The following is a 25415-nucleotide window of genomic DNA, read 5'->3' on the forward strand; positions in this document are numbered from 1 at the left end:
GTACAAAAGTGAATTTATCATCTTTCCCTTCGACTTGCTTGCCTTCCAATGTTTTCTACCTCAGGGTTGGTTTTCTCAGCTACCTAAGCAGCCCAGAATGGAAATCTGGCTGTTGCCCTTGACTCTACACACTACTTCAACTTAAATCCAATTGTTACATGTCTCACTGATTTTAATCCAAATATTTATAGAATCGGTTTCCTTTTAACTCTCATTTCCCTGTTCAAACTGAGATTTTTTTTTTCCCTCACAAACTATTCAGGCTTTTCCTACCTAAGCCTCCATCTTCTTCTCTTCTCCCAAATATACTCTCATATAGCTGCTAATGTAATATATTTTAAGCTTAGAAAGGTAAAGTCCAATCCTGCTGGATGAATTCCAGCTACTTAAAATGACATATAAGGCTTTCCAAGATCTAGCCCCTGCCTCCTGTTCAGCCTCGTCATTTACTCCCTCCTGCCTAACATATTGTGTATTCTGAGAATGCTGAATTGTTAGCACTTCCTCACTCACACCCTGTTGGTTTTTTCCCCTTGTCTTTAATCACACTTTTTCTGTTAGTATGTACTCATCAGTTCTCTCTTTTCTAGGCTATCACTGACATCTTTTCAGACTCAATTCACCCGTTATGACCCCAGCTGGGTTACATGTCCCCTTCCCTTTGTATCTCCATATCCTCAAGATGCACTGCTTTTGGAACAGTTTATTAGACTTTTCTCTCTCATTCACTTGTCCCAACTCCAAAACAGCATGGCCTTTTGATTTGTTGTATTCTCAGTGTGCACACACCATTTGATAAATAGTAAAAGCACAGTCAACATTTGCTGAAGAATGAACAAATAATGTCACATCCAAAGGCCAGACAAATTCAATGTAAAGTAGCTTATCATAATACTGAGTAGTTCTCCTGTAGAGATGCTCTGTTCAATACCATGTGTGGCTACTGAATACTTGAAATATTGCTAGCCTGAATTGAAATGTAAGAAACAGTAGATTTCAAAGACTTATTACAAATAAAAAGCATGTAATGTATCCTATTAATAATGTTTTCATGTGGATTCGATTTTAGAATGATATACTGGGTGAAATAAAATACATGATCATTTTGCTTGCCTCTTTACACTTCTTCAATGAGGATTTTTGGAAATTTAAAGTTAAATTGTAAAATTATAAAGTTAAAGTTAAATGCAAACTGTTTGAAATATTCCTTCAGTGATTTTCCAGATGGAGGAGGCTGAACATGACTGTTCCATAGTGACCAGTTTTCCTTAGATAATGCTTGTCATAGAGAATCTTAACTGGTGCCAATGAATTTAACACTGAGAGGTTTGTTTCTTTTATTTTTTTATAAGAGATATGTTGATGTCACTTTTACTGATATGATTATTCACAGCAAAGAAGATCACATTTTAGCATTCGTTTGCCTAGTCTCTAGCACAGTAGTAGGTAATTCCTGTTCCAGAAATGGTTGATAGATGAGTGAATGCTCTTTGACAGGTATAATAAGGGCAGGATGACTGTTCATACACATATGCATTTTGCACATTCCATATGGATTAAGCTCTGAAGATTAAAAAATAAGTTTTATAGTTTAAAATTTCACATTTTCAGAATACTACTACCATTGGATGATGCTATGAACTGATACTCCTAAAAATAAAAAGCATGGTAAAATAATTTTCTGAAATGCTACATGTTTGTATCCTTTGCTTAAAGATTAAAATAAGCAGCAGCACAATAAAGAAGGGATTTTTTGGAGAAAAAGCAAAACAAACAAAATAGCCTGTGTAAACATGTGTAAAATCAGTTTCAAACTGTTCACACTAGTTTTCATCAGCAAGTCTTTTAAATCATTCAAAAAGAATTTTATCTGTTCTAACAGAGAGGTATCTAATCAGTAGGCAACTAGAGGCATACCTTGTTTTATTGTGCTTCATTTTATTGCACTTTGCAGATATTGTGTTTTTCTATAAATTGAAGATTTGTGGCAACCTTGAATCAAGCAAGTCTATCAGAACCATTTTTCTTTTTTTTCTTTATTTTTTTTAACGTCTATTTATTTTTGAGACAGAGAGAGACAGAGCATTAACAGGGGAGGGCCAGAGAGAGGGGGAGACACAGACTCTGAAACAGGCTCCAGGCTCTGAGCTGTCAGCACAAAGCCCCGTGCGGGGCTCGAACTCACGGACCGTGAGATCACGACCCGAGCTGAAGTCAGACGCTTAACCGACTGAGCCACCCAGGTGCCCCCAGAACCATTTTTCTAATAGCATTTGCTCACTTCATGTCTCTGTGTGTCACAGTCTGGTAATTCTCACAATATTTCTAACTTTAATTATCATTATATTTGTAAGGGTGATCTATGATCAGTGATTATACCTCACTGAAAGCTCAGGTTATAGTTAGCATTCTTTTAATTAAGATACATACACAGTTTTTAAAATGTAATGCTATAGCACAGTTAATAGACGATAGTATAAAATAACTATATGCACCGAAAAACTAAAAAAAATCATTTGACTCACTTTATTTTGATATTTTCTTTATTTCAGTGGTCTGGAACTGGACCTATAATATCTCCCAGGTATGCCTATAATCATTTATTTTTCCTAAATGGTCCTTCCTATGTTTATTTGGTAATAAACCATACACACTCTTACCTAAAATGAGTGATTCATCTTTGTTTCCAAGTAAAGGAGACATTAACCCCAAGAAGGTACAAAGGCTTTGTGAATATTTTCATTGGCATATACAATCTACAAATATGGGACTTTATCTGACTGTGCAACAGTGAATCCCCATGACAGCACAATGCCTAACACATAGTAGATACTCTCTAGATGGATGCATGGATGGGTGGATCCATGGATACTCTCACACAGAGATACTCTCTAGATGGATGCATGGATGGGTGGGCAGGTGGGTGGATAGATACATATAAATAGATTTTTTTTTATAAATAAATACATACGTTTTTGCTTTATTTTTGCTTGCTACTACCTCACTTAAAATATACTAATGAATTAAGATGATTTTCAGGATATAAACTGACTTAAAAGGAGATCCCATAAGATGGTTGAACCCCCCCAAAAAACCACATTATGCCACAATTTTTAATATACTAGTGATATTAAATGTTACTTGAATTTTGTTTGAAATAGACATTGCATTAAAAGTCAGGGATTACAGCGCCTGGGTGGCTCAGTTTGTTAAGCGCCCAACTTCAGCTCAGGTCATGGTCTTATGGTTCAGGAGTTTTAGCCCCACATCGAGCTCTGTGCTGGCAGCTCAGAGCATGGAGTCTGCTTCGGATTCTCTCTCTCTCTCTCTCTGCCCCTCCTCTGTGCATGCTCTGTTTCTCTCTCTCCCTCTCTCTCAAAAATAAACAAACATTAAAAAAAAAAGTCAGGCATTAAAACAAACCAAGAACAATGTTGGCTGATAAAAAGGTGTCTGACGTTGTTATTTGTAGTAAAGCAGCATAACATCTTTTAAAAGCATGGGCTTAAATTCGGCCTTAGCACTCAATAGCTGTGTAACCACAATCATGCCATTCAACTTCTGCATGCTTCAATTCTGTCATCTGTGAAATGGAGATAGTAATATCATCTACTTCAAAGAGCTGTTAAAAGTATGAAATGAGATAGCAAGTATGAACAGCTGTAGAGTACTATACAAAGAGAAAGTGCTCAGTGACTATTAACTGTTATGATAAAGATAATTTTACAAGGATGGATATTTTATATAGATATTGGGGGGGGGGGAAATTTCCAAAATGGTCCTACTTCTACACATCCTTGAAATATCAGACCAGCTTTCTCCTCTGTAGTCCCAAAGCCCACAGTGAGTGAAATGATGCAGTATAGCGATCTTACTGCCTCACTGCCTGGGTTCAAATACCGATTCCACCACTGCCTACTTGTGCGTCCTTGAGAAAGTTAATATCACTGTGCTTCAATTTCCGCAGCTATAAAATACAGATTAAGTGTCTGACTACAAGGTTGTTATAAGGATCCAATGAACTAATATTTCTAATACACTTATCATATATGAGGGGAAGAAAAGAATACATATTCCAAATGCTTGCTTACTTGTTAAAGAAATGAGTAGGCGAATACAGATGATACGATTCCTTATAACAGTGATAAAGACTAATGGATAAGGTGCTGGACCCAAGAAACAGCAGACAAGAGTGACAGTAAAGAACAAGATTTCATGAAACTGGAGAAAATAATTTCTGCTTTCCTGTTCCAGAGAGGTAAGTGACACTGCTTTAAGTGACAGGAAACTGCATTTTCATTAATACACTTGCAACACAGAGAGTGGACATTAGGAAAACAAATGGTAATTATATTTATGCTAAGTATTTAATAAATTGTTTAGCATATGAACTTGGGATTAAATATTTCCCAACGTGGGCATGCATTTGCTTATCACAAAAAATTTCAAAACTCAGAGTGGAATACATGGGACTAGAAATAACTTCAAAAAGAATTTCTCGTGTTTATTTAGCACAAGGCAGAATTAAATTTTAATGTTGGAAAGACTCTCAAAATAAAATAATAGCAAAGGACAAGTTATATAATGCATACTATGAAATATCTCAATTTTTCTTATTATAACCCTAAAATGGTGGCATCTCCATTCTGCAAATAAAAAGAAGCCATGAAAGGGTAAGTGGTTTGCCCAAGCTCAATGGCTATGAACTGAGGGAGCTAGGATTCAACTCCAGAGATCCAATTCTTTTTTTTTTTAATTTTTTTTTCAACGTTTATTTATTTTTGGGACAGAGAGAGACAGAGCATGAACGGGCGAGGGGCAGAGAGAGAGAGAGACACAGAAACGGAAACAGGCTCCAGGCTCTGAGCCATCAGCCCAGAGCCCGACGCGGGGCTGGAACTCACGGACCGCGAGATCGTGACCTGGCTGAAGTCGGACGCTTAACCGACTGCGCCACCCAGGCGCCCCCAGAGATCCAATTCTTAAACGTGGAGCTCTACTACCTCTTTTGAATTAATGCTTATAGTAATGCCACTCACTTCTAAGAAAACACTATCTTATGTCATGGAGAAAATGGAACATGTCTCAAAAACAATATGTTGACAAAGGTGTAGCACTAAGAGAGTTGGTTCTTAATTATCAGAAAGCTATTTTTTTTTATCATGCCATTTAACTAGATACTGTTCACTTTTTGTCTTTGAAAGAGCCAGTGCAGTTACTGATACAGGCAGTTTTAATAATTTTGGATTATGTAACATTTTACAATTTACTTTATGAAGTACTTCATTTTCATCTTTATGGATTATGCTGTAAATTCTCTGAATTCATGCTTCACTTATTTCCCCAAGTCTCAGCCTCCTTAAATTTTACATTATGATTTTCGTATGTGAGATCATTCACCTGAGGACTCTGTTCTCTAGCCTTAGGCTAAATTAGCCTTAAGTCCTTAAATTTCACTGGAAAACTATCTCCCAAATTAATATCCCCAAAGCACTTAAGCCAAAAATTGATTTTATTCTACTTCCTGTTAAGTTACATAGATTATGCTGCAAAATTAAACAGGGTTTTAAAATTGTATGTATTACTAGAATTCCCTAACTAATATAAACTAGATTACCTCTTGCTTCACTTTGCCCATTGCCCCTTAACCACTTGCAAAGGAACACTGAAGCAGTTCAATTTTAATAAATCTATTAACACAGAAAAAAAAAGGTGAAAATACATTCATTTATCTTGATTTTCACCTTTTTTTTCAGAGTTTAAGCTATCAACATGAGATGTGTTATTGTGAGGGTTTAATGATTTGTTAGTTTTCAAATGAAAACTCTTTGAGACCTTTTACAAATAAATGGAAATTTAGGCAGGAACAGAAGGAACACCAGATGGGAGTCTCTCAAGAGGTGTCCTCAGGGACATTATATGAAAGTGAGGTGAAATGATATTAGGTGAGCACACTGTAATAGAATTTCTGACTGAGATAATATTTTAATATAAAGAGTATGTGTGTAATTCATACTCTGAATAAGTAGTCTATCATACACATTATTTAGTAATATATAAAATATATAATTAAATAATATTAAATATGAGTAATATTAAATAATATGAATATTAAGTAATAACATATAATAACATACTAATATACTATATAGTATATAATACATATTATATAAAGTATATCTGATATGTAATATTTATAACATATAATGTATATAATGGAATATATACAGCATAGAGCCATAGCACCTTGAACTAGAATAGACTTAAAAATAATATAATCCAAGATCACCGTTTAGAGATGAGTAGTTTGAGGCACATAAATTTCAAGTAATAGTCAACAATATAAAAAACTCAAAATTTTTTAGTAGACATGATTGAAAATCAAGTGTACTTATTTGAAGTCTAATATATTTTCCACCAATCCAAGTTGTTTCTTGAAGAAGCATATAGATATGTATAAGATAAATATTTTTTCTCCATGTAGGACTATTTGCCAATCTGAAATATTTTTTGTGGTTGCTCCTGGAGAGGTTAGAGAGCATTACATTATAGTTATCATGCTATAGATAAGAGATGCTATATGGGTGCCTGGGTGGCTCAGTTGTTTAAGTGTACGACTTGGACTCAGGTCACGATCTCACAGTTTGTGGGTTCAAGCCCTGCGTCGGGCTCTGTGGTGACAGCTCAGAGCCTGGAGCCTGCTTCGGATTCTGTGTCTGCTCTGTCTGCCCCTCCCCAACTTGTGCTCTATCTCTTTCAGTCTCTCAAAAATAAATAAATGTAAAAAAAAAAAAAAAGATTAAAAAAAAAGGTACTATAGATAAAGAGTTTGGCTTGAGTAACAAAAAGCTATGGAATGTGCTTAATATATATGTGCCTGGGATATGACCCTGTAAATAGAATAAAATTGTTTTGATAAATTAACTAGAATAAAATTAATTAATTAATTAATTAATTAGAATAAAATTGATTTGCGGTGGGATTCTGGTAAATGGTCACCTCATGTGGAACTGACTTTGGAAACCAAATGGCTTTATCTGGTTTCCTCTTCACATTCACACACCTCACTTCTTTTCAAATTAAATGCCAATATTTCTTAAAGCTGAGTGGTATACATTTTTCAAAGAAAAAATGTTACAGAACTCTTCAATATTAACTTAAAAACACTTTTGGTAAAACATTACTACTTTACACACTTTATGGAAATATAAAATCAGAGGAGGGATATCAGCAAGATACCAGAGTAGGCTTCCTACTCTGGAGTCTCCTTTCTCCCACATACACACTGATTGAGCAACCATTAATATATATATTTCCTTTGTGAGAAATCAGAAACTAATTGAAGGCTCCTTTACCCTGGGGAAAGGTAAAACCAGATTTACTGAAACCAGTAGGTCGATTCTGGACACCCTCTCAGGGAGATACTGCCTTTGGCATAGTGGTATACAATCAGGAAGAGACTCTCTAGCTCCTAGCTTCACTCAGAGGTCTACATGTCCAGTATTCTGCACTTTCTTTCTTTGGTTTGTTTGTTTTTAATTTTTGTAATGTTTATTGATTTTTGAGAGAGAAAGAGACAAAGAGCAAGTGGAGTAGGGGTAGAGAGAAGGAGACACAGAATCCAAAGCAGACTCCAGGCTCTGAGCTGTCAGCATAGAGCCTTATGTGGGGTTCGAACCCATGAACTGTGTGATCATGACCTGAAGATTTCTATAGAAGTTATATACAAGAAAAAGAGAAAGGAATCGAAGCATATAACAAAAAATACAAAGCATAAAAAACAAAAAATCAACAAAACACAAAAGAAGACAAGAGAGGAAAAAATAGAGAAAAGAACTACAATACTAACAAAAAGCAAATAAGAAATGGCAGTAAATTCTTCTCTATCAATAATCACTTTAACTGTCAATGAATTAAAAATCCTCATTCAAAACACAAAATCAACAACAGTGAGCTGGGTTTTTTTTGAAAAGATAAAATTGGCAAACCCTTAGCTAAACTAACAAAGAAAAGATGACTCAAATAAATAAGATCAGAAATGAAAGAAGAGACATTACAACTGATGCCACAGAAATAAAAAGGATAGTAAGAGAATATTAGCAATTATACGCCAACAACCTGGATAGTCTACAAGAAATAGATAAGCTCCTAGAAATATACTACCTATCAAAACTAAATCATAAAGAAAAAGTCTGAATGAACAAATAACTAGTAAAATGACTGAATTAGTAATCAAAAACGTTCCAAAAAGAAAATCCTACGACAAGATATATTCACTTTAACTTCTACAGAATATTTTAAGAATTAACATCAATTCTTCTCAAACTCTTCCAACAAATTGAAGAGGGGGGAACAATTCCAAACATGTTTTATGAGGCCACCATTACTCTGACATGAAAGCCAGTCACAGACACTACAAGGAAAACAAACTACCTGCTATATCCCTGACATAGACAGATGCAAAACTCTTCAACAAAATACTAGCAAACCAAAAAGGATCATCTACCATGAACAAATGTGATTTATCTGTAGGATGAAGAATAGTTCAATATACAAAAACCAATTAATGTGATATATCACCTCGAAAGAATAAAAGATAAAAATCATACAATCATCTCAATATATGCAGAAAAAGGATTTGACAAAATCCAATGCCATTTCATGATAAAAACACTAAAAAAAAAACAAGGAGTAGAAGGAAATCACTTCAACATAATAATAACCATACTTGACAGGCTTGGCGCTAACATCTTACTCAATAGTTTAAAATTGAAAGGCATTCATCTAAGATCTGGAATAAGACTGGGAGGCCTACTCTTGCTACATCCATTCACCGTAGTACTGGAGTTTTAGCCAGAGAAGTTAGGCAAGGAAAAGAAATAAAAGGCATTCCAATCAGAAAGGAAGAAGTGAAATTATCCCTGTTTTCAGACAACATAATCATATACAGAGAGAAAACCCTAAAGATTAAAAAAAAAAAATAGAACTAATGAGGTCAACAGAATTGCAGGATACAAAATCAACATAAATAGTTGGTTGCTTTTCTATACACTAAACAAAATCTATATGAACAGGAAATTGGAAAAATAATCCCATTTAAAATAGCACCAAGAGGTGCAACTGGGTGGCTTAGCCAATTAAGCATAGAACTTCGGCTCAGGTCATGATCTCGGTTTGTGTGTTTGAGCCCTGCATTGGACTCTGTGCTGACAGCTCAGAGACTGGAACCTGCTTTGGATTCTGTGTCTCCCTCTCTCTCTGCCTCTCCCAGGCACTCTCTTTGCCCCTCCCAGGCACTCTCTCTCTCTCTGTCTCTCTCTCAAAAATAAACATTAAAAAAAAGAAATAAAAAAGCACCAAAAGAATAAAATACCCAGGAATAAACTTGCCTGAGAAGGTAAAGACTTGTTATAAACAAAACTACAAAACACTGATAAAAGAAATTAAACAAAATACATACCAAAAATGTAAAGACATCCATATTATAACAACAGATTATTAGATTTCATATTGTTAAAATGTCCATATTACCCAAAACAATCTATGGAATCTATATTCAATGCATTCTCTATCAAAATCCAAATGGTATTTGTGGGTTTCTTTTTTCAGAAATAAAATAAACATTTCAAAATTCATATGAGGGGCACCTAGGTGGCTCTATTGGTTAAGTGTCCAACTCTTGATCTCAGCTTAGATCATGATCTCACAGTTCATGGGTTCAAGCCCCACATCAGGCTCTGCACTGATGGCACAGAGCCTGCTTGGGATTCTGTCTCTCTTCTCTCTGCCCCTTAGCTGCTTGTGCTCTATCTCAAAATAAATAAATAAACTTAAAAAATTAAAAATAAATAAAAATTCATATGAAACCACAGAAGACCATGGAAAGCCAAATCAATCTTGAAAAATAACAGAGCTGGTGGCATCACAATTTCTGATTTCAAATTACATTACAAAGGTAACAGTAATAGTAACAGTATGATACTGATATAAAGACAGTCATGTAGAACAATGGAACAGAATAAGAGAATTCAGGAATAAATCCATGCATATGCAATTAGCTGATCCTAAACAAGAATACCCAGAATGCACAACAGGAAAAGGATACTGTTTTCAACAAATGGTACTGGGAAAACTAGATATCCACATGTAAGCAAATAAAACTGGACCCTTACCTTATACCATAAATAAAAATTAATTCAAAATTGATTAAAAACATAAACTTAAGACCTTAAACTATAAAACTCCTAGAAGAAAACATTAGGGAAAACAACATGACATTGGTTTTGACAATATTTTCATCGATATGACACCAAAAACACAGGCACCAAAAGCAAAATAGGTAAGTAACTATATCAACTAAAAAGCCTCCATACAGAAAAGGAAACAATCAACAGAATTAAAAGGCAATCTATAAAATAGGAGAAAATATTTGCAAACTATATATCTGATAAGGGGTTAATCTCCAAAATACATATGGAACTCCAACAACTAAATAGTTAAAAAAGCTAATAACCCAAGTTAAAAAAATAAGGCTTTTGAATAGACATTCTCCAAAGACATACAATGGTCAACAGTATATGAAAAAATGCTCATAATCACTAATCATCAGGAAAATTGCACACCAAAACCAAGAGATATCAAGATACCATCTTATACCTGTCAGAATTATATATATACATATATATGTATATATATACACATATACATATGTATGTATATATATATGTGTGTAAATGTGCATGTGTGTGTGTATGCCACAAATGTTGGTGAGGATGTGGAGAAATCAGAACCCTTGTGCATTGTTGGTGGAGCACAAAATGGTGCAGCTGCTATGGAAAGTAGCATGGAGATTCCCTCCCAAATTATAAATGAAACTACCATATAATCCTGCAATCCCACTTCTGGGTATTTATTCAAAAGAATTGAAATCAAGATCTTGAAAAGACCTATATTCATAGAAGCACTGTTCACAATAGCCATGATGTGTAAATAATTTAAATGTCCACTGAGAAACCAATAGATAAAAAAAGGAAATTCTGTAATAAGTGACTACATGGATGAAACAGAGGACATCAGGCTAAGTGAAGGAGTCCAGGCACAGAAAGACAAACGTTGAATGATTCCACTTACATGAGGCAGTATATGTCTCCTTGTATTCAAGTAGAAGAATTTCACCAGTGTGTATCCCTAAACTGGAAAATTTTGTTTAGGATATGAACATCTTCCACTTTATAGATGATACTAAAAAGGATTTTCAATGCAGATTAAAAATGTACTAAACTGTCTCACTGCAGGTGCAATCTTCATGCTTGTTATAATAGGAAGCAAATGTGCAGCTAGATTCTCTCCTTTTGCCAAGGGAAAACATTGGTTCTTAACAGAATGCTGACAATATTCCTTCATTCACCGTCATGAGCTTAAATAGAGGTAGTCATTTCTCTTATCAATGCTTTACATGTCAGAAAAACTAATAGGTGGTTGTCAGCCCTTATTCTTTATAGATCCTATTTTAGCAGGGTTGAACAGCTCCTCTTTCTTGAAACTTGCTCTTCTTCTGCATTCTATGATTACAGCACATTTTCTCAGTTGTGCTCTCAATTCCTCAGCCTACTTTGCTGTTGGATACTTAATTACCTTCTCAGTCTTCTCCAGGACTTTGTTCTGATTCTTCTCTTCTTTCTCCTCCCTCTCCCCTGAGGTTATTTTATCTAGTCACATGTACTTGTTTATTATTTTTCTCATTCATTTATTTATTTACCTTTAACTTTTATTTATTTATTTTGAGAGGGGGTAGGGGCAGAGAGAGAGGGAGAGAGAGAAAATCCCAAACAGGCTCTTCACTGTCAGCATGGAGCCCGACATGGGGCTTGAACTCACAATCCTCAAGATAAATTCTGTTTTTATTAGTGATTGACTTGAATGTGAAAAAAGAACTATCATCTTTATAGAACATATTTTACATTATCAACTTTTGAAGAAAGAAAAAAATATCCACTAAGGGGTTAGCAATAGTATCTATTTGTATAATTATCTTATTTCCTTTAATCTTTTGAAAAATTTTTCCCCTGGTGTGTTTCAATTTATTTCTGACTGATTACCTAGTATTCATATAACATATTACCTGAGCTGAAACCAAGAGTTGGATGCTTAACTGACTGAGCCACCAGGCGCCCCTCATCTGGTCACATGAATTTAAATGCTACATGCTGAGAATTCCCTGAGTTATGAACACAAGTGTTACCTTGTTCATTCTTGCAAGCCTCACAGATACCTCACTTGAAGTGTCCAAACTAATAATCTTCTCATTTCCCCCAAATCTGTTCTCCCAGTTTTCCTCATCTTAGTAATGGATCCATTGTTTTGTTGCTTAAGCCACCTGAAGCCTTAGACTCATGCTTGATGTCTCCTTCTGACTTCCTCATAGGTTCATGAGTGCAGACTTGCATGCATTTTTTTTTCTATATTTTCTAATGAGATAATTAGGGTGAGGTAGATACAATGGTAAATATAAGCCAGTGTTCTTGAATAAATGGAACTATGATTAAATGTACACAGAACTTTTCAAAACTAGAAGCAAACATAAATAGAGGAATTCAAGAGAGATCCTTAAAATGTTGGAACCATATAGGTTAAGAAAGGATCCAGAGTAGGGACAGACTCAGAGATAGGTCCTCCCCAACTCCTGGCAGCATTTTGCACAGATATCAAGAAATAGAGGCAAAAGTAATAAAGATATGGGTTGGAGCAAAAAACGGAAGAGCAGTTTGCAGAGGAAGGTGGAACTGTGGGAGGAGAATCTGTCTTTGTGTTGAGTAGCAGCCAGTTTTTGCGGTACAACTGAGCGAGTATCAGTCCACAGTGGATTATTGCTTAAGAAAGGCATGTCCTTGTATGGGAATAAATTAAAAGTGAGTCTTATATGTGCAAGGAATGAGAAATAATTCTCATGGGTCTTCATCTGAAAATTTGTTGATTTGTTGCCAAATGCCACCGATGGCAAAATAGACAGCTAAGGGCTTAAATGGCACTGTTGCAGACAGGCCGAATGAATAAGTGAATGACTTAACACATAACCTCCAGAAGAAGCAATGGGTTTTGAAATGTTGCAATGCAACTCTTATGTCTCTATTATTTTGCTTATGCTTATCAGAGATATACGTTACATATATGCTTATTTAAAACACTTTTGCTTATTATAGAGTGATTTTCTTTTCAAGATCAAATGGACAGAAAATAAGGTCAAGGTAGAGATTAACGGTTTTGTTTTGTTTTGTTTTTCACCATTTACCCAACCCAAGAGGGCTGAACGTGGCCATCTTTTAAAAATTTTTTTCACTGGTGTGTTTCAATTTATTTCTGACTGATTACCTAGTATTCATACAACAAATATCTTGGAAGAGCTCAGAAAGGTGGACAAGCATCCTCTCTAATAGTCTATCATAAACAATTTACTGAGGTGTCATTTCCTCTTTAAATTGATAATGAATTGTGATGAGTAATATAAACTACCAAAATATTTTAACAGAAAGGGAAATATAGATAACTGAGGTGACTTTTTCATTTATTCTTCAGGAATCAATCACAACTTCCAAAGGAGAATTCTGTCATTCTGTGTTAGATTATTAATTTAACAGTCACTTCTTTGGCTAAATGATTTTTATGGAAGATGATTGACAGGGTTTTTTGTAAAAGTGAATGGCTTTATAGCAGATTAATTATTGAATATGTAAATCAATGTTTTAAACATACAAAAAGTATATAATACTTATTTGCTTTATAAAAGTATTCTTATTTTCTCAAGGGATTCACTTAAAATTTTAATAATTATTGGACTCATCTATTATGTTGAAATTAAAAATTAAAATGAATATTTAGATTCTCTAATCAATCATTGTTAAGAACTCAGAGTCTGTGTCCCCCTAAAATTCACATTAAAATCCTAGTCCTCAATAAATTGGTATTAGGAGGAGGAGGTCTTCAGGAGGTGATTAGGTCATGAGGGTGGAGCCCTCATGAATGGGATTAGTGCCCTTACAAAAGAGATCCCAGAGAACTCTCTCACTCTTTCTGCCAACATTGAGGACACAGTTAGAAGACAGCAGCTGTCTATGAACCAGAAAAGGGGCCCTCATCAGACTCCAACCTGCCAGCACCATGATATCTTGGACTTCCCAACCTTCGTAACTATGAAAAATTAATGTTTATGGTATTTTTGTTATAGCAGCCCAAATGGATTAAGTTAGTCACTGAGTCTTCAAAAATTCCTATCCTATATAAATGTATATGCTACCATAAATTCTGTTTTTAATATTAGTGGTTGACTTGAACGTGAAAAATAACTAGCATCTTTACAGAACACATTTTGTTTTCAATTTTTGCAGAAAGAAAAAAAAATCCTCTAGAGGATTAACAATAAAATATCTTTGTATAATTATCTTATTTCCTTTTATATTTAGCAAAGAGAAAAGTTGGTACCACTGTAACTTGGTTTGTGCTTTGTTAAAGAATTAAGGCTTGGTGTCCTTAAGCAACTTAGACCCAAGGCAGGAGCGCATGCATTGAAAAGTATAAAACAATTAATGCACTACTAAGGAAAAGTATTTTCCTACACCAGAGAGGGGGCATTTACTCTCGGACTTTGGAAGTTATCATCATTTACAGTCTTCAGGGGGAAACAGAGTTTTTCACACTTCAGGCACAAAACTGAAAATGCCTAACTGTTTCATTCTCTCCTCCCTACTGAGCTCTGTGTGTTTTTGTTAAAGGAAACATTAAACAACCTGTCAGCATATACGCATTGGATTAGGGGCTCTGATTACGTGGAGGGGCTCTAGCCAGTACAGAAAGACATTACTGGAAACTTAGAGGCAAGAGAATAAGTGTAACTTAGTACTTATTGGCTTGAAGACTCAACTATAGTTCTCTTTCTTAGTGTTTAATACTGCAAACCTGTTGTTTTTAATTTTCTGAGTACTGACAACCCACTGTGCTTAAACAGCAGCTCTTAATCAGAACACAATAATTAGATAGTTACAGCCTGCATGATACTTAGATATTCAAAGGGGCCATACTGCACAGAAACAAGTTCACAAAGTTGTTTCTGTTTTCTGATTCATATGATTTCTCTTTAAGTATTATCATAGACATTTTATATTTTGCTTGTATCAATCATTCAATATATAGCAATTTAAGTGAATGTCACACACACATAACACACATAAGTACTATGAGAGAGTAACAGTATAAGAATAAAAATTCAATAAGGAACTGACATAAAATCTTCCAAATACAGGAACACAGCATATTTAGCAAGGAGGGAAAAGTTGCTTAGTTAGCAGTCCCTTTAATTTCAAGGTAACTTCACTGGTCTACACACAAATTTCTCTAAATTGATTGTGACAAATGTCCAGTTGTTCTACATCACAGAATGAGAATCAGGTTTTTATGAGAGTATCCCTTAGTTAATGCTAATCCTTTCTAACAAAGGTTTGAATGACAAAGTCTTCAGAATATAGTCAGTTATTACCTATTTCTGCAACTCTACTTTGATACTCTGTCCTCCCCTAGATAACTACCTTTCTCTTTTTATTAATAAGCTTCTAGAAACAGTAATCAAAAATATTTCTTCTTCCATTTATTCTTCCTTAAAAAGTTATTTTTTTTCCCTGCTCTTATTGTTCTTCTGAAACTGCTGGTTGACCTTTTGTAGCTTTGGTGTTGAACATATATACTCCTTTTGGAAACTCTGTCTTTGTGACATATTTCCCCTTGTTCTATTACCAATTCCTCTACCCTTTAACCGTTTTTGGGTGCCCCTCTTCTTTAGCCCACTTTTAAATTGCTGATCTCCAATAATTAATCCTCTCTTCTCTCATTCTACAAAATCAATCCAATCAGTGATCGTGGCTTCCACCATCACATGTATAAAGACTCCCAAACTCAGGATCTCTTAAAACTCAAGGCCCATATTTCAAATGACTTACTCTATATCACAATGTCCCGTTGATAGGATGATATGCAACAGGAATGTACTGATGCAATGGATTGATGAATTAGTGGTCATGGCAAACCAGCTGGTAATATTTGAAAATCATCTCTACCAAAAATTAATGCAAATGCAAAAATGAACTTGCCATCTTTATAAATAATCTTGTGATCCCCATCTTTTTTAAGACACTATACATTCTCTGCTTACGTAAGACAAACTGGTAATTCAAATTCCACTTTTTCCATTTTTTTCCTATAATTATTATGAACTCGATAGCTTTCATAGTCATCCTCTCACCCTTACTGTCACAACACCATTTCCTGTTTAATTATTGCTATTACCTAACTTTATCAATTCTTGACCTGTAGTCTAAATACCTCCAATCCTATACTTCAGGTGCTTCAGAGTAAAAACTATTAAAGATCACTACTTGTTCAAACTTCTTAAATGGCTCCTACAGGCACCAGTATAAAAACAGATAATATTTTATATCTTATATAGGATCCATGACGCTCAGACTCCTGCCTTTTCCAACATCAAGTCTTCCTTCTGCTCATTTCACATCAAACTCCACGCCTCCACAATTAGTGAGTTATGTCCACTCCCACTCCCCCTCTCCTCGGTCTTTCCATTACCTAAGCCTGAGTGTGGGACATTTTGTCTGCCTGGAATGACAGCCTACATATTACTTACCTGGTAGGCACTTGATCATCCCTCATATCTATGCCTAACTACAAACCCCCTTATTCCCCTAGGGAGACTAGGAGGTTTTCTTTTCTATTTTTCTATACTGCTCCTGTATCCTCAACAGAGTAATAGCTCCTTGAGTCTTGAGAACTTGCAGTTAATTAATCTGTGCCCACAAATATTAAATTCTATATGAGAACTCATCTTTTACTTGGGATGTATATATACATAAATATATATATGTGTATATATATATATCACTAAAGATTCATTTATGTAAGTTTTTTGTAATCCTATCATCCATTCTTTAATCATACATTTACAAGATGTTTTATGGACACCTACTATGTGACAGAAACTGTCCTTGCCTTGAGGTATAAAAGGTAAACAAAACAGAAATGTGTTACTCTTATATAGCTTATAGTCTTGTTGTATCTAGGAAAAAGTCAGTGAAGTGCATTACTACAGAAAAAGTCACAAAAAGTCTAATGGAGTAAAGCTGAATTTAAAATAACGTCTGCATGCTTACAGATAAAGAATTCCCTTATTTCACCGAAGGCATATGCATCACATCAACTATGCAAGTGACTTTTGTTCTTTATGTAAATTTGCTTTGAATTTTTTTAGCTTACCAATAGATTTATACCCAATTTATATTACTTGTGGGGCTTCGAAATAATAGCATTTTAGATCTCCAGTATTTTAAAATAGTATGTTCACATAAGTAAAGCACAATTGTAAATACAGTAAGAGAAAAGATGTAATAAGCTATTGGTACACTTAACAAGCAACCCTAAATTGTGAAAGTAATTCTCCATAATAACGTAAAACGGAGCCAATGATCAATAACATTTAAGTCAGCATGAAAGCTCTTATCCAAAAATATAGGTTAATAATGAAGACAATAAGCTAATTATCTAAATGAAAATTTAGAGTACGGGTTGGCATATGCACAACCTCTGCAGAGAACATTTTTACATTTTAAAAACCCAATATGAAGTGGAGACTGGGAATGGTCTTCCAGATCCATTTCCTGAATCAGATTTGTGGTGTGTTCTTGAGCCGACCCACTCATATATCCAAGGAAATCACTAGCATAGGAGTGAACAAAAGCCCATATGTTTAAAATTATCATTAAGTATAATGCACATGTATAGCCATAAGATGGGAAAGCAGCCTGACAACCAAAGCAATTCTGTACAAAGAGAACAGTAAACTTTTAGTATGCTTCAGTAGGATATCTTAGTAGAATTGTTCATGCTCTCTTTTCAAAACCATGAAGACAGCTCCATTAACTAGGAAACTTTTCTAAAATTTTCCAATCTGTTTTTCATACAATGACATAATAAATATATTTTAAGATATCAATAGAAATACCTGGTTTGTTCCACGAAGATATGGAAAACCACCAATAAAGACAGATCCTGATTCTGGCAAGGGTTTTCCAAATATGTGATTGATAGATTCACTTGTTTTCATAGTCCTTCCTAAAATAGTCAGTTCAGCTCTACATGGATCAAAGTCTTGCCTGCAACCATTTAGGGAAAAAATTTATGGTTTTAGCATGTGTTGTATAAACATTTGACCAATTAATTAAGCTATTAACAAAAGAAGAAACATTTAAGTAAACAGATTATCTCACCATAAAGCCAACAAAGTTATCAGTAGATTAATCTGTTCTAAATTAGAAACCCTTAATGTTTTAAGTACATAAATACAAAGTTAAATTTTGACAAAACAACAAATTGTGGCAATCACTTAATGAAATAAATTCTGATAATAAATGGAACATTCCCATCAGTGACTAAAATGACATTAAGAGCATAATATTCTACTTCAGTTTTTTACATTGTCTAATTTTCTGTGTGAAAAATATTGAAAAGAATCAGGTTTAAATATGGTTATCCAGTGTACAACATACCTTTGACTATAGGAGTGAGTGTGTGTGTGTGAGTATGTTCCCAGGCACTCTATTTTATTGGTCTATACTTCTACCCCTGTACTAATACCACACTGCTTGAAATACTGATACTTTTTATTAAGTCCAGATATTTGAAGTATAAATCCTCTTACTTTATCTTTTTGAATTGAGATTATAAAAAAAAAATTTTTTTCTCTTTATTGTGAGGAATTATGCTGTTTTTTTTTAATGTTTGAATGCATTCCTGAAAAAAATTTACTTGGCCGTAATGTATGTCGATTTTACATAACACAGGATTCACTCTTCTATATATTAAGGAATATATATGTTAAACAGAGTGATTGGCCTCAGCCCTCCTGTCTTGGTATTACTCTCATTAAATTTTGGTATCAAGATGATGCTGTCCTTTTATTATTTCAGAAAGTTAATAAAATATTGACGTTATCTCTACTTTTCAATATTTGCAGAATTCACTAGTGCAGCCCCCTGGACTTGGAGTTTTCTTTGAGGAAGTTACTAAGGATGGATTTAATGTATTTAATCAATGCAGATATATATGTATTATCACATCTATTTTACTAAGTTGTGTTTTTTTAGAAACATTTTCATTTAACCTGAATTTTCAAAATTACTGGCATAAAATACTTTTATTTATCCAAAATACTGGCATAAAATATATTTATGCCTAACATTATTGCCAGTAAAGATGTAATTGGTGTTGAGACTCTAACAATGTCTCTCTTTCTTATAATATTGGCTATGTGTGCTTTTTCTCATTTTACTTGTTTTGTAGATTAATCTTGGTAGGGAGTAGCCAATTTCAAAGAACACACTTTTGGCATTGTTGATAGTTGCCACCCTATGTTTATTTTCTACTCCATTAGCTTCTGTTCTTATTTTTATGATTTTCGTCTTTTCACTTTCTTTGGGCTTAATTTACTCTCCTGCTTCTAGGCTGTTTAATCTAACATAAGCTCTCAAGATTGTAAACTTCTAAGAATAAATTTAGCTATGCACAAAAAGTTCTTCCTCATCATCTATTCAAAATATTTTCTAATTTCTTTTGTGATTTTTTTTGTTTGTTTGGCCCAAGATTATTCAGAACTGTACAGGGACTTCCTGGTTATCTTTTATATTATAAAATACTATAAAAGCTCAATTTAAGCTTATTCAAAGAATATTGTTTGCTTCAGATTCTTGAAATTTATTCACTTAGCCTGCATAGCCCAGCATATGGTCAATTTTAGAAATGTTCTCATGACCCCAGAAAATGTGTTCTGTATATGTGAATACACACACACACACATTTAAACATTTTTGTAGTGAATAAAGAATAGGAGCAATGATATAAATCATATCTATAATGTATATACATTTTTTCTTAAAAAATATTTGGAGATTTTTTTTGCATCCTCCTTTTATCTATATCATGATACAAAGTTAATAAAACTAAAACCATGTATAACATGGCAGCCAATATTAATGCTATGATAAAGTTCTGAAAAGTTTTTGAAAAGATCATGCTGTTCTGTATATTAAGAACATGGGAAAAAATGTACTGAACATTTTTAGAACGCATTTGATATTCTTGGATGCTGTATTTAGAAGCAAACTAGAAGCTTTCTGGGTTAATTACTTCTTACAATTAAGCTGTTAAAAATATCTTAGGGAGGATACAGCTTCTAGGAAGTTATTCATTAAATGATAAAAATAAAAAGCACAACTACTTTTCTCCAATCAATCTTTAAATTTTAATGTTTGGAAAAATATTTCATACTGTTTTGTGATATTGAAATAGTATTAGCAATTATTCACTAAGACTTTGTTAATGAACAAATTTCCCATATTTCATGAAGCAAAGGAAACCCATTAAGCCATCAAACATATTTATTTGGCTGTTGATTATAGCTATAATAACTGAAAAGATAATATATATACAATACATACATATTCATGAATCACTGAATAAAGCCACTAAGATCTTTGAAATTTACTGTTAAATTTTGTTTTTAAAAATAATCAACAGGGTAATCATATTTAATTTTATGTTTTTATAATTATATCAATAAAATATAGGTCAATAATTATACATCTAAATTAAATTTTTCTGATGTGCATAATTTCTCTTATGTGACTACATAACATATTGTTGGATATTTAGTTTCTAAGATTTTAAAGTGATAAATGCGTACATGATACTAATTTATGAGGTCATATCACTCTTATTTAATCTTAGGAAATGTTCCCAGAAGTAAATGTTTAGTTTTATATTTCTACTCATATAAGATCTATTAGTATTTTCAATATATTCTCTGAATGAAAATCCTTCCCAACAAAGAAATAAATATTTGCCTATATTTTATGTTTATACATGGATTTGAAGGTCACTAATATTCACAATAATATTTCATGTATATAGTATTTCTTCATTTCGTATTTTATAGCTCTTCAGTGCACTTGATTCCAAGTATATTTCTTTAATTACTCTAGTGGGACAATTTATTTTAATATTTGGTATACCAAGTATTCTCTGTTCGAACTCTTCTTAAAAGATTTTTTGACACTTCAGCATGTTTATCATTAAGAATCTATTTTTTCAACGTTTATTTATTTTTGGGACAGAGAGAGACAGAGCATGAACGGGGGAGAGGCAGAGAGAGAGGGAGACACAGAATCGGAAACAGGCTCCAGGCTCTGAGCCATCAGCCCAGAGCCTGACGCGAAGCTCGAACTCACGGACAGCGAGATCGTGACCTGGCTGAAGTCGGACGCTTAACCGGCTGCGCCACCCAGGCGCCCCAAGAATCTATTTTTTATTCCAAATGTTGTCCGTGGCATTTTTAATCAAGACAATACAATAACAACAAAAGTTATTCTACATTCTAAATTCTAAAATTTAAAGGAATACACATGCCTGTATACATACACACATGTACATACAGGTGTGCATACACACCTGCATATATGTATCTAAAATACATACGCATATGTATTTACATATTTATATTACAAATTAGAATATTTTATCCAAATGAGAAGAACATTTTTTTTTCTTCCTTTAAAGATCTGTATTTAGTCCATATTCAACAGTGGTGTTTACTCTTATGGATCTGACTAGAGAATAATGAAAAAGTGTGATATAAAATACATATTAATTCAATACACAACGGTTCTAAGTTGTGCAATACAGACCACACACAAATACAGAGTAGAAATATTCCAGAACTGACCTCTGTGTGATTATGATGATTACGAGAGGAAGAGTGAAGAATAAGAGATATTACAGTGTGAGATTTTGAGAGATGGTGAAGGCTAGAAGTGAAATGAATAAAGTGGAGTTTTAAGGGCTTTGTCTTTCTATAGTTGAGAATGAGAGTTCAGTTCAATACCAGATCTTTAAGCTTCACTACTTTAAGCATGTGGAACATGCTATTCTGTATGGAGATTATAGTTCATGCACTACAATGTCAACAGTATGAGGAGACAGAGGCCTTTGTTATGTTACTCCTGTATCCTCATACGTACAACAGGGCCTTGTATGTTGCAAACACTACAGTATGTGTTGAATAATGAGCAGTTTTACAAGACACTATCTGAAATAAAAGAGGTGCTTAACGAATGACAGCATTTTTCTTTTGAAGATAGCATGTACTTTACTCTATTTATTAGAAGATATTTCATAAAATGCTGAAAATATCAAAGAGGAAAAAGGCACAATAACCCGCATTTATCAGAAGGAACCATTATAACTGTATTGTAATTTAAAACTGTCATTTCATTACAGAATGTTCCCTGAAGTTGGGAATGTAACATATAAACTCTTTTGGAGTTTGCCTTCTTTGTTAATTTAATAACATAAGACATTTATGTATGTTAATGTTATTCCAAACTATTAACTTTCATGAATGTATAGTAATAGTTCATATGTTTGTACTTTATTTCTAAAATGTTCAATCATTGGTATTTGGGAATCTTTGTATTTTCACTCTTTTCTGTAAAACTAAAATATATGACTGTTTCATGCATCTTGACACACACATCAATGTATTTTCTTAGGAAAATTTCTAGAAGTTAATTTGCAGTATATAAGCTTTCTCAACATTTCCATTATATATTCCTAAATTTTCTTCAAAATTTTTTCTCAATCTACTGTGTCTGTGATGGTTAGTTTTGTGTGGCAATTTAGCTAGGCTACAGTCTCCTGTTATTCAAACACTAATCTAGGTGTTGCTGTTAAGGCATTTTGTAGGTGTGGTTAACATCTACAAGCAGTTGACTTTAAGTAAAGGAGATGACCCTTCAAAATTTGAGTAGACCTCATTCATCAACTGAAAGGCTTTACAAGCAAAACTGAAGTTCCCTTGAAGAAATTCCACCTGTGGATTGTAGCATTAGCCCCCACCCAGAGGTTTCCAGTCTGCAGACCTGCCCCTCAGACTTTGTACTTATCCAGACAGATGCCACGATCATATAAGCCAATTCCTTGAAATAAATCTCTTAATGTATATCTTCTGCTGGATCTGTTTATTTGGTAAAGTTCTGACTGATACTGATTTTGATACCTACAGTACTGAGAATACAGAGCTATCATTTGACCCAACGTATAGGAAGATCTTTTATATTATCTTCTAATCACATCAGTGAAACAGTATTAATGTTAACAGAGTATGGAATTTGATTCTTTAATCGGAGCTGGACCTGATAATAGTTTTTGTTAAAATCTCAAGACCTGTCTCTCTTAATTTGTGTTAGCCACATTAATTCCTTAAAAAGGTTTTCTGCATGAATAGTAACATATCAGGTGACTGGCTTTTGATTATCAACTCTAAGCTATAGACCTGCCATCACCTGAATAAACAAACAGAAGAACTCAAGAGTATTAGGGAAAGATTCATATATGATGGTAGGAGACTAATTATAAATATATCACATTGGTGGCTTTTCTTTAAAATTTATTATGGTTTTTATTATTGTAGTACAATTTCTATTCATTGTCTCAGAGGGGAAACTTCTTCACCATCAAGAACACTATTTCCTATATACTAATTCTGTAGGCTTTCACCTTTGGATAAGTATGGGAATTTTTCTTTCATACTTAAAATTCTGCATTGGTTATTCTTGTTTTCAAAGCTATTATCATTTCTGAAATAAATTACCCATTGTAAATGAATACATGGATGGCATATTATCTTTTCTCATACACCTATTCCAGAGAGCTGGCAGCTAAGCTGAAGAAAGATGAAAGTAAGTAAATGTCCATTATAACAATGTAGACCATCATGTGTTCTTTGCCAAAAATGCAATTCTAATATTTCATCTAGCAGGATTGTTACTTTATTCAAGAGACACACTTTTTAACAGCAGTCATATCTTTCCCCTTAGGCTCATTAGAGTGGAGGCAATGCTGTTCTGATTGTGTCCGATTGAATCTAACAGGAATTGACTGAACGTAAGAAAACAGTCTTACAACATTATTGTTTAGCATTTGCTGATGATACAGTTTGCCTAGCACACCATGCAGTGTAAAATTTTTCCATCAAGGCTTTGTAATGCTTTCTCTAAAATCAGCACACGGGGTGCTTTAAAGGTCAAATGAGTAGAACAAATATTTTTTTGCATAATTATAAATATACATTGAACTCTTTTCAGGACTCCTGGTGTTTGAACTACCTGTAATTATTCTTCTCCCAAACTTGCAGTGACTGCTCATATTTGTCATTTGTATTCACATAATAGTAATCATTAACAACTCTCCACCAATTAGAACCTGAAAGAAAAGTTTAGTGGGCCATAAATTCTATTCATTACACTTAGGTAGTCAGGGTAGATGCCAGGAAAGGTCAAATAACTATGCTGAACACAATAGAGATGTGGGTGACTGACTGTTTTATTATTTGCATGCCTATCATCAGACAGCAACAATTTCTAAGCTTCCACATGTCTTAGCAAAGCCTAGAAGGAATACATGGAATAGGCCAATCTTACACATATATGATCAAAAAGACAGCAAATAGTAAAATTCCATTATGTTGGGTATTAACTCTTTCATCTGATTATTCTTCAGTGTTATAAAAGTCATTGTTTAAAATTACTGACTTCCATCTTTTATTTAAGAAAGCAGTTTTTAATTGCCAGTGATAAACCTCAGTAGGGAACATGTACATGCGTGTATTTTCCTTATTAACTGCCTATCATATTTATACTGAAAACACCATTGGGGTGCCTAGGTGGCTCAGTCGGTTAAGTCTGACTTCTGATTTTGGCTCAGGTCACCACCCCAGGGTCGTGAGATTGAGCTCCACACAGGGCCCGTGCTGAGCGTGGAGTCTGCTTGAGATTCTCTCTCCTTCTTACTCTCCCCTCTCTCCCTCCCTCCTTCCCTGTCCCTCTCTCTCAACATAAAATCTAAAAGAAAATCAAAAAACACCATTAATTTATTTAATCAGCCATAAACATATAAAGAAATTACTATAAAATCAAAACAATTATATTTTCAGGGAGGATTTAGACCCCTAAACTGTCTATTCACAAACAGAAATAAAAGATATCAATTGAGGTCTATCTTTTATTTCTAATTGATATATTTGATGCCAATACACTATTTTATTGGTTTTATTGGTTTATTTTGAGAGAGAGAAAGAAAGAGAAGCTGAGAGAGAGGAGACAGAGAATCCCAAGCAAGCTCTGCTCTGTCAGTGCAGAGCCCTACATGGGGCTTAACTGACTAAGCCCCATGGTGCCCTTCTAGGGTTATTTTATATGCATTTAAGGACCCAGGTGCCCTTCTAGGGTTATTTTATATGCATTTAACTTAGAAGA

The 25415-nt window shown here is 34.0% G+C and overlaps 1 protein-coding gene across 2 annotated transcripts in view; it reads right to left on the reverse strand.

Moving 5' to 3' along the window:
- The window catches only part of LOC109499722 (protein eyes shut homolog), an 866761-nt gene that overhangs the window by 561749 nt on the left and 279597 nt on the right, over window positions 1-25415 (reverse strand). For both annotated transcript variants that reach the window (XM_045057710.1, XM_045057711.1), the window contains one exon: window positions 18053-18203. In XM_045057710.1, coding sequence (XP_044913645.1) covers window positions 18053-18203 — 151 coding nt within the window. The remainder of the gene's footprint in view (window positions 1-18052; window positions 18204-25415) is intronic.

This window comes from Felis catus, chromosome B2 (genome assembly GCF_018350175.1).
Source record: "Felis catus isolate Fca126 chromosome B2, F.catus_Fca126_mat1.0, whole genome shotgun sequence".
Lineage (NCBI taxonomy): Eukaryota > Metazoa > Chordata > Mammalia > Carnivora > Felidae > Felis > Felis catus.